At 43.2% G+C, this 13237-nt stretch overlaps 1 protein-coding gene across 50 annotated transcripts in view; it reads right to left on the minus strand.

Annotated features, from left to right (window-relative positions):
* LOC126998375 (protein ELYS-like) overlaps positions 1-13237 on the minus strand; it is a 58444-nt gene that overhangs the window by 32426 nt on the left and 12781 nt on the right. For all 50 annotated transcript variants that reach the window (XM_050859916.1, XM_050859963.1, XM_050859967.1 and 47 more), the window contains exons 12-21: positions 11729-11909; positions 11071-11217; positions 10500-10674; positions 9450-9728; positions 7746-7857; positions 6278-6370; positions 5054-5237; positions 2772-2916; positions 2432-2558; positions 1976-2235 (exon numbers count right to left, since the gene is read on the minus strand). In XM_050859916.1, the coding sequence (XP_050715873.1) occupies positions 1976-2235; positions 2432-2558; positions 2772-2916; positions 5054-5237; positions 6278-6370; positions 7746-7857; positions 9450-9728; positions 10500-10674; positions 11071-11217; positions 11729-11909 (1703 nt within the window). The remainder of the gene's footprint in view (positions 1-1975; positions 2236-2431; positions 2559-2771; positions 2917-5053; positions 5238-6277; positions 6371-7745; positions 7858-9449; positions 9729-10499; positions 10675-11070; positions 11218-11728; positions 11910-13237) is intronic.

The raw sequence follows: 13237 nt of genomic DNA on the forward strand, positions 1-13237 counted from the left end.
GCCTGTCATTTATCACCTCTCATGCATCCACCATTTTTTCTCTTCAGCAGAAACATAGCCTTCTACCTAGATTTTTCAAATTTTCTCTCCCAACGAAACTCACTGATGAAGAACTTTTCACCAATTATCCTCCTCTTTATTTCAATATATACACACCAAGTACAAACACATTCTCTTCTCTGCCTGTCTGTCAAATTACTTTCATTAAGAAAACCTGTTGTCACCTACTCTACTCTAATTTCTCACTGTCTGTGTTAGACAAGTGTGTCATTTGTCAAAGCATATTTCCTTTTGAGTGTCATAACCTTACTTTTCCTGATGGTGACTTTCATATCATTGTATTGACACACCACTGCAATATTTGATAGTTGTCTAAGTAAAGGTTTCCCCTGATTCTAAGTTTTACTGTTTATATTGTATAATTCATGCACATGTTAATTAAAGAGTAAAGGTGACTACTATAGTTGGTTTACCCGAGTCTGAAGTGTGCATTATTACGCAACGGTAACCTGCAGCCACACGGCATATCCGATTTCGTGGACACTGTATGCTAGCCTACGCATAGTAAACAGTCGTCAGTGTCAGTAGTATGCAGGCAGCAATAACAAATACCGTCAATTATAAGTTTAAAAATATTAGTAATGTCGCAAATAGCTGTTTTGTTAATTCACAAGATGGCTGATTATGATTATTAACCCATTCACGACTAAACGCTCGCAGCGAGCAGTAGGCGCATTTGCTGGTGGTGCTAAACGCTTGCTGTGAGCTTCAGCCACACTCAAATCTCCCGCGTATGAGAGTGTTCAAACACTATTTCTCACTGCACAAGATTGCCAAGTGAGTGGGTTCTCCACTAACTTTGGTGGAAAATCATATCAGCCCAGTGCGGAAAATCTACGGACGAATAACTGGTGGATGTTCTTGTCCAATATAGTGGCATTTCTGCATAGTTTCACCTATTACCTGACTGATTCTTTGATCAAATAGTTGTAAATATTGCAGTTGGCAATACTACCTTGCCAGAACCTCATGGAGAGATGTCCGCAGTTGCCTCAAAATGGCTGATCATCGCACACACACTGACGTAAGTGTTCACATTCAACACTCCCTGAACATGCATGTACGTTCGCAGGAGAGGCATACATAACCAACTCCTATAGATCTAAGCCTCCTCTTTCCAACGGTGTTTTTGTTTTTTAGCTGTGATGAATAGTTTTTCAGATACAGAGGTTAAAAGAGACCCCCCCATTGGCCTGCCCGACTGCGCCTGAAGGGATAGTCGCCTCCCAAGCCCACGCAGTGAAAGGGTTAAACAGCCTTGAGGCTGTCCACCACCGAGAAAATTAACAGGCTCTATATTAATAAAACAGCTATTTGCGACATAACTTTTTTTTTTTTTTTTTTTACGACTTCGCCTATAGCACCGGTAGGCTTTTTTCAGGGGCCTGGTGGTTGGCCCAAGCCCATCATGGTGCAGGCAATATTTATAGTGGCACCATTTATGCTTGGCTCATGCTGCCCCACGGAACTCATTCTTCATTCACTTGGACGGTTTCTTCTAGAGGTTGATGGGTGGTCTTCAGGACATCATGTGGGTAGTCTTAGGACACTCGGCAGTGACTGAAAAATCCCAGGTGGTAGCGGGCGGATTCGAACCCTAACATCGTCCATGGTGCGGTGAATGCAGGGCCCGCACACTAACCACTCATAATCGACTGTAATTGACAGTATTTGTTATTGCTGCCTGCACATTACTGACACTGACGACTGTTTACTATGCGTAGGCTATCATACATTATCCACGAAATCATACACTCCGTGTGGCTGCAGGTTGCCGATGCGCGATAATGCAGACTTCAGACTGGGGTGAACCGACTATAATTCCTTGCATGAGCCTTTGAAAACAAAACAGAATAAAATCACCAAACATATAAATGGAAAAGTACAGTAACATTTCTTTCAACAACAACCTCACCTGGATTCCTTCTTCCTGGGAGTGACCAAAACTTCATAGTTGTCCAAATCTGACAGTTTGTAAGCCTGTCGCCTCTGTGCCACAGTCTTGAAAGGGGTAAAGGGATCAGTGCTGAGGGGTGGGGTGGACAGCTGGCGCTCCAAAGAAGTGGCTCGAGACTTGATATTGTATGTGGACTGCCTGATATGGGCTGACAATGGTGGAGGTTTCTTGTAGATTGTGGGTGCTGGGCCAACTCTCTTGACTGCCCCAGATGATAACTAACGGAATAAGGAAACAAAAATATGAAGTTTCTTGTAGGTTGTGGAGTGCTGGGGCAAGTATAGGCAACATATCCTTGCCTGTTGTAACTCATTTCATCCTCATGTTTCAGACGTGGGTCAGAGTTGGCAGAACTATGTTATTCCTTAATCCCTTCTGAACAACCATGCTTACACTTCTGCCTGAAATACTTACTCTTCTGGCTACATCTGGTAGGTGGGTGAGGTAACCATGTACAAGGGCAGAGCGGGCTCCGTGCCTTCGCCGCGCTGTGCCCAGGCCTCCCCGCAAGCTGTCCTGCAGGAGGGCCGCATCGTCATATCTAGGAGGGTTCAAAAGAGGGAGTCAAGGTTAGGGTGAGTGTTACAGGTTGTGATGCTACTCTCTCTTCTTCTGTGTGCAAGCCTTCCCTGCCTACATGCTCTGGGCCCCTTGAGAATTTGAATGCAGAGATTAAGTCTCCCATTTTCACTCCCTCACTGCATTAACCTTTAAGCCCCCTTACTAATGACTCCACCGTACACCCCCTTCTCACCTGGCCCGTTGCAGGTAGTACACAAGCAGGTAGTCATGGGCTGAAGTGCTGGCTGAGGCACGCAGGTAATTCACCAATGCTGCCTCTTCCAGCGGTGACAGTGGCAGGTGAATTACACTCTCTAGTCGCCCTTGCTGCTCACACCCTGCAATAAACATAACATAGCTTTGTATATTCATGTAACATACAACAGGTCATACTAAGAAAGGTTATTGCAATAGGCAGTTTGGTATAGACACCACCAGCACAGGATAATAGTTTGTATAAAGACAGCACTGCCAAAATTAGATAGAAATGGCTTAAAGACAGTGACGCCAGCATTAGATAGACAGTACCACCACCAGTATTGAATACAGAGCATAGACAGAGACAGCACCACCAGCATTAGGTAAAAACAACTTACTAAAGACAGCACTATATACATTAGACACACATGGATACAGCTTACTAAAGACAGCACCACTAGCATTAGAGTGACAGCTTTTATAGACAGCAAAACCAGCATTAGATTGACACAGCTTTTATAGACAGCAAAACCAGCATTAGATTGACACAGCTTTTACATACAGCATAACCAGCATTAGATTGACACAGTTTACTAAAGACATCATAAAAAGAATACAGACATAACACATCACCACCACCACTACCACCACCTCAATGGAGAAGACACACCACCTTCTCCAGCACTGAATAGACACAGGTTACATAAGGACAGCATCATCTGCATTAGAAAAATAGCCACAGCTTGCATAACAGCAGAACTATTAACAACCAATACAGCTTTCATAAGACATCACCAGTACAATGGACCTTAGGTAAATTTTTACATTATTCCCCATCTCACAGTTCATGAAGACAATATTTCTTCCTGGTAGATTTATGTGTTTTGAATGAATTTGAAAACCATTTCCATTGCAAATCATTAAATCACTAATAAAATGAGACGTTTCAATGCCTATTGTGCACCCGTCGCTGCCACCGCAAAATAGCTCGCAGAGAGGTTCAACTTGTTTACTGTTTCTATATTCCACTCACTGCTCACAAAGATCACAAGTGGACAAACTAGAACAAAACCAGGCAAATTAATGTTTTTCCTGCCGTGTATTCCCCCAGCATGCATGCATGGTGGACAGTAGAGCGACTTATTTTTGCAAGGAGATATTTCTCGCAACACCAGCCCACGTAATGGGCCGCCGCCGCCATGTCCTATCCCCCACTGCGTATTTCCATCACCTCACACTGTGTCGAATAAATTCAAACTACCCCAACCTAACTTGACATAACCTAGCTAACGGGGGGGGGGGGCTTCGCTCCCCTCGACCCCCTAACGGGAGGAGGTTCGCCCCCCTCGACCCATCTATGCATCCCCCAAGGCGCCCGCAAGAAACACACTAACTTTTTCAAAAATCGCTAGTGGCGTTTCTAGCAGTTTGCGATGCATATACATGGGGTTCAATATGCATAGAATAATGACATTTAACCGATGAGAAGTATGAGAAGTACCGCTGTGAGACGGGGTACAATGTAAAATAATACCGGACTCTTTACTTAACGTGATCCTGTTTAACCCTTAGATGGCGGTGGAACTATGTATAGACGGTCCAAAATTCAGCCAGTCAGTTTTGTATGGCAGAAATATAACAACACTTTCAGATTGCAGTTGAATCTATATATAGAGTTAAAACATCTATCATGTGGCATAACTATATTTATACTACGGTGCTAAGGTGGCCAGTGGCTATATATAGACGACTCATTTTTGGGGAGCTACTCTTCAAATACTGCCGCCGTCTAAGGGTTAACAATTAATATAGAACAAGATCTGAATTTGGGACACATTTTCCAAGGTGGTTAGTATGCCAAGCTATGAATCAGTGGGCCAGGTTCAAATTCAAATCCCAGCACCCAGCCCACCCAACTATTGATCGTCCTTTTTGGGCTGTTTGATAAATGGATACCTGGGGAAACTTGGGGAAGGTACACTGTGGGAACCTAGATGTCACACTGGCCCTTTGTGCCAGGATAATAGATTCTCACCAACCAAAGGCTTAAGGGCTAATGAGACAGGGATGAGCACTGCTCCCTTTGCTCAATTTTTTCTTGTTTTTGCATCAAATCAATAAATCCCATTGAAATAACACATCTGCTTAGCATGAGTTCCTCAAATACCTTTCTTATGATAAATAAAGGGTCCACTGCATTAGATAGATAAATAAAGACAGCACCTCCAGCAATATTTTGAGATGGCCTACATGAGACACCATCTCCACCACACATACCAGTATAGAAGTGTTGCAGGAGGTCCTGGGTGTTGGCGGTGGTGCGGTGGGAGCGCTGGTAATGGAAGGCCTCTCGCACCAGACCATTCGCCAGCAGCAACGTCAGGTGGAGCCGAATGTCATCAATGTCTATCTTTGGGGGCTGCCTCATCTTGGCATATGTCAGTGCCCGGCCATGCTCTCCCTGGTGTCATTGGGTGGAAACCATTATTAAAGAGAAGAGGATGGGTGAGTGCAGTCCACAGCTAGTGAATACCTGCACTTGCTAAGATTTTGCTTCCCCTGCTTTAATGGGGGTGGAAGCCATTAATAAAGGGAAGATTGCAGTCAGGGGATAATAAGCTACAGTTACTATGACTATGCCTCCTCAGGATTCATGGAGGTGAAAGCCATTATTATAGGAAGGAAGAGGGAGAAGAGCAGCCAGGGGTTACAATGAGCCTCCCCTTGATATCACTGTATAGCCTGGTATCTAGTCTACTTTATTAATCACTATGGTACCCTAGTAGTTAACCCCTTCACTACACCCGTCCCAAAACAGCACCCCACGCCGTATCCGGGCTGGCCGCGCGCGTCAAATTTCAAATGTCGCTATTGAATATAACAAGTTTTCAGCCCTAAACTCAACATAATCATCATGTATTATATATGAAAACATGCAGAATTAAATGGTGCACATAAAGAAACATAAATTAATTGATAATTTTGAGATGTAAGCATAAATATAGAGATAAAATAACTCGTATATTGGCTAAAGCGAGCCAGTACACAGTATGCGCGTCCTCGGATATGGTACAGGGCACGCAAGGACGCGGTATACTCGTCCTCATGTTGAAGGGGTTAAGGGCAGATCCAGATGTTATCACTGTGACCCCTATCCCATCTTTCCATCTTTTCTACTCTCTTGCCATATACCCCAACTAAATCCCTGGTAGTATTAATGTGAACCTTATCTCTCCCCTCCTTTAACTCATGCCAAGTGCCCCCCCTCTGTTACTGTAACCCCTGACCTATCTTCCCTACCTTCACAATCTCTTGACATATGCCCCAACTCAATCCCCAGGTGGTATTAACATCAACCTTATCTTCCCCCTCCTTTAATTCATGCCAAATAGCCCATCTCAATTATTTTCAAACTCATGGCAAATACCCCACATCAGTTCCATGCACTGCTATTATAACCCTTATCTTCCTCCCTTCCTCGACTCCTGTCCAATGCCTCACCTGGTAGAGGAACGCCTTCATGATGCGCCGGTGCTGCCAAGGAGTGACGTCGCAGGGGTTGACGAGAGGATCAAGCAGAACATTCAGTCCCTCCTGTAAAGGTTATTGGGGTTACCGTATTTGACGGCTTATAAGACGCACTTTTTGTCCAAAAAACTGGCCATGAAAATCACCCTGTGTCTTATAAGGTCAAGGTTCAGCTTTGAGTCACTGGCTATTGAAGTTTTAGTGCAGCGGTGGCACTTGAATTAAACTGCAAATCTCTCCGCAAACGTAAACAAGGTGGCGATCGCTTTTAGAGCAACAACGGCAACTCTTTCCTAAAGTAACAGTGTAAAACAGTAGTACTTACTGCTACTGCATATAAAATGACGCAAATCAGGAAGAAAAATAAGTGACTTAATGCTTGTACCTAAACAAACTAGTTGCTGGTTGTACACCAAACCTGACAACACACGCAAGACACGCTACGTTTTTTTAGTGGACAGGGATCATTGAGGTAAAACAGGCCTTCTTCCTAAAACTGTTTAACCTTGTTTGATTGATAAACACAAACAATATATGAATAATATTAACGAGATATTGAGAAGATAGGTTATTATTGGATATTTACAAGTGCCTGTTTCTTCATTTTGTGCATATCTTTTTTAACGTTCTTACTTTACATACGTGTTCAACAAACATTGAAGTACATTCAAGTTTGAAATTTCACACTTTCTTATGTATTAAAAATGTACTAGAATATTACAACTATACTGATGATGCAGAATAATAATAAAGAAATATGATGCACAAACTTTAATTACTTTATACCTGTCACCCCTCTGAATGTCACTGTCTCCACCATGTTTGCTTACATCTCAAAGCAGTACCCTCGAGTCTATAAGCAGGCCGAATTCTGGTAGGTCCCAGCAAATATTAAGGGTTTTAAATGTAAAGTATTGGGATTTGATAAGGATCTGAATACATGTGAAACTTCAAAATTGACCTGTAGTGGGGAGGGCTACAAATGTCGGGCGAAAAATCTTCACCTGACATTCATGGTTCAAACCCGTTTATTATATTTTCATTTCAAATGTCTGTCGAAATTGTGGGTGCATCTTATAAGCCGTCAAATGCGGTAAGTTCTGTGGAGTACTGAAGAGAGACACACAGAGAAAACTGTAATAATTTCTGTATTTATATGAGAGAAAGACTAACAGACAGAAACAGAGCTTAAAGGGCAAACAATCCACATATCCATCCCTTAAGCATCATCATCATTTCATCGACGCCTGCTCCTAGGAGCTCCCACCAGGGGATGGCCACGGCAGAAGAGCTTCCCTTAAACCATACTTTATCTCCTTTGACCCCAAAATGTCAGAGCCCAGGAAACAAACATTATGAGAACTGTTGCTCCTCAGTGAGTCATTCTTCAGAGCATTTGTGTTTTGATAATCCGCACACAACAAACACACCACCTACATACCTGGAAGTCCTTGTGGTCAAGAAGCCAGAAAGCCTGAGTCAGCTTGATGAGGGAGGGGGACAGGGAGAAGCTTGACGGGTACTTCACCAACTCCTCCACTATCCTTGTGTACCTGTTGAAGGAAGAGAGGCGTTATGTCATGGATTTAATGTTTGAGAAGTTTATTGTGTTGGTGTATTACTAATTTTGGTTAATGTTACCTGTATTATTATTTAAAAGATACCTTGTTACTAAATGCTCACTACAGTCTGATCAACAAATTTATTAGTTTATTAGTGTTTAAATTCTCATTAGGTTCTAATTTTGTTACATATGAGTACTGAGTAATGACTTCAATAAAGATCTGTATCAAGGTGTTTGATCTCATAATGTAAATAGAAGAAAAGATAGAAGAGGTTATACACAGTACGCAACTTCCCTTGGCAGCTCAATGAGGTACAGGGAACTCTCGATTTATGCGAGTTTGGTTTACGCGTTTTTTAAATAACGCGGGCTCCAAAATACAAATAAATGTTTAATTTACAAGTTTTTTCACTTATACACGATATTTTACGGAGTGGCCACCAGTTGTCTCACGCAACTGGACTCACACGGCGCTGCAGCCACACAGCTGAGCTCAGTTCTTCCCGTGCGCCACTTGAACAACAATACAGTACCCACACTGCCATGCTACTCAACAATAGGGGTGGGCAGGTACCGGTACCAGCTATACGGTACAGTACTGGTACCAGACTGCTCGGTATACCGATACCAGTCGGCTTGGTACCGGTACCTGACAGCTCGGTACTGGTACCAATACTAGCCAGTCGCTCATGGTGTCCCTCATTTCTTTCTCACACGACTGAGGCTGAGTGCCTGAGTGGATATCTCGGTGATATGGATTCTCTCTCTCTCTCTCTCTCTCTCTCTCTCTCTCTCTCTCTCTCTCTCTCTCTCTCTCTTCTCTCTCTCTCTCTCTCTCTCTCTTCTCTCTCTCTCTCTCTCCACTGAATGAAATGAATATTTTTTTTTCGATAGAAACCTTCCTCTTGTTTGATTTACATTGTTTTGGATTTACGCGACCTCTTCAAGGACACAATACTCGTGTAAATCGAGAGTTACCTGTAGTACATGAATAAAAGAAAACCAGAGATAAGGTCAACCACAAACAAGAAAATAAAAAAGTTGAGTCAAAAATAAGAGAATGGCAGGAAGTAAAAAAATCCAACAAGTAAACACACACACTAAATGAATTTACCAAAACAGAGCAGGGCAAAAAGAGCATAATGGAACCACCCAACATCACAGGTGGGAGGCCAGGGCTAGGAAGAGGACAGAGGAAGGACATAAAAGGAACAAAGGGGGAATGATGGAGAAAGGACAATTGAGGAAAAGGACAGAGGAAAAACGAAGGACAGGCAAAAGAGGACAAAAAGAGGAACCATTCACTCATTAGACAAAAGGAAGCCAAGTCAAGAAAGAGAACAGAGGAGGAAAACAAAGAGGAACCTAGATAGCCTTGTTTCAATAAAAAGAATGAAAAGGAATCACTCATCCATTAGACAAGGGAGACCAAGTGAATGAAGAGGACAACAAAAAGGGGTGTACGGGAGCAAGGACACAAAGAGTACAACAAAGACAAGCCATCAAAAAAGGAAACAATGAGGAATAAAACCAAGGATGGGGACAAAGAGGTGTACAGGAAAGTCAAGAGGAACCACTCACCCATCAGAGAGGAGGGAGGCCAGGTCGAGGAAGAGGTACTGCACGATGCGATGCTTGGTGGTGGTGGGGACGTCAGGAAGCAGGAACATGTTGAGTAGCGAATGGAGGCTGGGGGGCGGGTACATCCCCTTACCACTACAACCTGACCTGGCTTCCTCCTCCTCCCAGGCCTTTGCTATGCTACCCCTAGACCACTCATTGGCTTCCTCCAGCAACCCGTCGATCATTAGGATTTCACTGCCGTTCAGGGATGAGCTCAGGTTGTGAATTTCCATCCGTCTAGGAAGATCATAAATGAATCATTAGACCCTCTACTTCAAGGATGTGGGATTTTTCAGACAAAACAATGGGTAATCAGAAATCCACTATACCATTTTACTGTTCTGATCACCAGTTTTGATTCCCAGGTTGTCCACCAGATAACACACACAGAATCCGTATTGTCCTCTCATGTCTGTCCTCGAGCATAAGGATAGTGTTTTTCGGATCAACACTTATCTTTTTATCCAGCAGCGGCTTCTAAGCAAACGTGTATCTAACTTCGACCATATTCACAGGACAACCACATGATGGTAGAATTTTGTTGTGCTTGGCCATCAACTGGAGAGCTCCAAAGCTTTAAATTAATGTCCATAATATAAAAGGAATTATGAAGGGCAAGGATCATTAATGTCTCAGCACAACTACAAAAACAACAGGATGAAAAGACCAAGGTCATATACTTCATTCAGAACTGCTGGCAGGAAGGCAGCCACCTGGAGCCCTCACTGGCTACTGCCACCAGCAATAGTACTCTACCAATTTGCCAAAAAAATGTATAATTCCACTCATAACATGTGTTTGGTGACAACAATGACAAACTATGGCTAAGTAGTAGTATGATGTTACCATATCTACTATGGTAAAGAAATTTTATTTGGAAGAGTTAGGTCTCTTTACTTGGTGGGGTTAGGTTGCTGTTTGGAGAGGTTAGGTTACTTTCAAAAACTAAGGAAGAATCTAATCTCATTGATTACCAAATCCTTACATCACAAGCACACACCCACACACCTGTTTTTATAGATGCGTGTCAGCAACTCAGCTGGGAAGGATACGCTGCACTCATCACCTGGGTCCTCCACAGGGCTGGGTGTCAGCAGGCCACAGTGGTAGAACCAGAGCACCGCCCCCAGGTGCAGCACCACCAGCCGCACCACACGCACCCGCCCCTCCAGCTCCCCTGCACCTGAGATGAGAAAAGGGAATCTTGACACAGGCAAAGTTTATGATTGGAAGCATGAAAAATCTCTAAGTCAGTGAAGTGATGGCTAATTAATTATTCTGGATGTTACTGGCTTATGTGCCTTTCCTTGAAGCATGATTTGAAATTAAACATCATACTGGAAGAACCACAATGACATATTCAGAAAAGTATGAATGACAATGAATGTAGACACAAGGAGAGTGATTGCATGTGTGTAAACATCTGTTTGTTATAAAGTTTGGGTATTAACATTTTTTTCTTTTCCTGTATTTTTTCTCACTTGTCTCACCCCAAACTGATAGTCTAGATTTCACAAAGTCAAAATAAACCCCCAAATACCAATGCATGAGCTTCCTGGCCACACTGACCATAACCTACCTTGGAGGGTGATGAGGTTGGAGTGTGCGTGGTCCCGGATGGTGGTGACGATGGTGGTGAGGGTGGTGAGGCTGGTGAGGTTTTGGTGCAGCATGGCAATGTTGTCTGAACTCACCACACCACAGTCAGGATCAAACATTGGCAGGCCTGTGGTGGAGGAGGGTGGAGTGAAGAAGGGAGTTTTGTGGACTCTTCTCTGTAAGCTCTATTACATCTCCAAAATGAGCTGTCAAACTAGCTATACATCAACATAAAGAGGTTCAAGAGAGCAACCTTTACTGCCATGACTAATTTCTCTTCCATCAATCTGGATGATAACCCAAACAATGTCGGAGGCCAGATTTTTCAAAGAAACTCTAACAATCAGTAGCAATGATATAAATAATAACAGTAACAACAGTGGTAATGTGAACAAAAGTGGAAACATCTGAAGTGAGTGCAGAACAGAAGCTCAAGGAGTGTCAGCAAAGGACTTGATTTTAGCCACCCTGGACTGCTGCATTTATTGACTTCTTTTGGGGAACTTCTTACTTTATGAAAACAGCATCCTATGGGCAACTTTCATTCATTCAGTTTTCCTATCCCATGTTGTCTCCTTTACCAAAATTAATAAATAATGACAACAGCAGCAGTAAGAGCAGAGGACAGCAAGACTCACACAGGCTGTCACTGGAGGCCTTGATCTCAGCCACCTTCACCCAGGCCCAGTCCAGGAGGGAGGGGAGGGAGCAGCCCAGGTTGGTGAAGCGTCCCTCAGAGAACTCGGTGACACATTGCACCAGGAGGGACACAAGCTGCTGGTCGAGTGCCACGTTGAGCAGTGCCTCTCGCTCCAGCATCTGGGTGGGAGAAGGCTGTGATAAAGCATGGATACATTTCCCCTTTTCCTTGTATTGTCTTCTCTTCCCCATGTAGAACAGGGAATGAAAACTTTCCCTATGGATCCTAAAATTAAGGTTTTTTGCATGGAGATCTCAACCTGAAACTTTTGCACTGCAACTGCATAATTTTAAGGATCCAATCCAATGTATTACTATAATCCCAAAAGATAAAGCTCCTTTTCTCACTGAATTGACAATCATTGCATGAACTTGTAAAGACGGGACATAGCCGAGTACAGGCAACCGCCACTTTAGAAGTGAAATTTCATTTTGCAAACCCATTTTAACACGGGTTCAATGGAGTCTAGTTCCACAACCCTGATTTTCCCCTATCCACTTGTATCAACACCATTTTATGCTGAACCTAAATCATTACATGTATGACTCCTTAACCCTTACATTACGCCGATCGTATACATAAGTGTGCTACCACACACCCCACCTGTACGGGGATCATATATATAACCATCACACTCTACGCTCCCTACGTTTCAAATATACAGCCAGTTTTTGACTCAAGAATGGTGGAGGCATCTGGCATCCGCACACACTCTCATTCGTCTCAGTGCGCGCCCTACCGAAGGCCACAGATCATTTCCACTTTTATTCGGAATACATCTGTCATGTCTCGTGACGCGTCAAGCAGTTCCTCTGCTCCGGGTGGGGGGAGAGAGAGAGAGAGAGAGAGAGAGAGAGCAAGTGGGGTGCTTCCACGCGACGCATCATGGCCATGAGAAAATGCGCAATGTTTTCGACTGTCATAACTTTTTTATTATTATTAGGAGAGAAGTTTTATTACACCACCATATATACTAGATGAATAAACAATTATTGCAAAGAAAAAAGACACCATTTCCAACTCTTTTAAATGTCTAAATTTTCCCCGTGCACGCCATCCAGAGAAATATATCGCCACCCGTACTCTAAGGGTTAACCCTCAATTTACAATTACATCTACAAGTAAACAGGTTTACTGTGGCTATCAAGCAGCTCTTGCAGTCCTCAAGCCTATACGATATAGCTCATTGTGCCCTGGCTACAAACTTATAGAGCAGATACTGTACTGAATACTGTAGGCATTTGTAACACATTGGCTAGGATTTTGTATCTAAGCATATGTAGTAATAGAATGGGAAATAAAGTGAATGAAAATTAATAGTGTAAATTTGGTGGTAACTGCAATGAATGTTTTCCCCTGCTGAACACCCGCCCAGCTCGCCAAGCACCCGGCCCTTCCCTAGCCTGCTTCCCTGCCAGATAAGCATTTCGTTGTGTTTTGAGTGGAG

Source organism: Eriocheir sinensis, chromosome 14, assembly GCF_024679095.1.
Source record: "Eriocheir sinensis breed Jianghai 21 chromosome 14, ASM2467909v1, whole genome shotgun sequence".
In the NCBI taxonomy this organism is placed as follows: Eukaryota; Metazoa; Arthropoda; class Malacostraca; order Decapoda; family Varunidae; genus Eriocheir; species Eriocheir sinensis.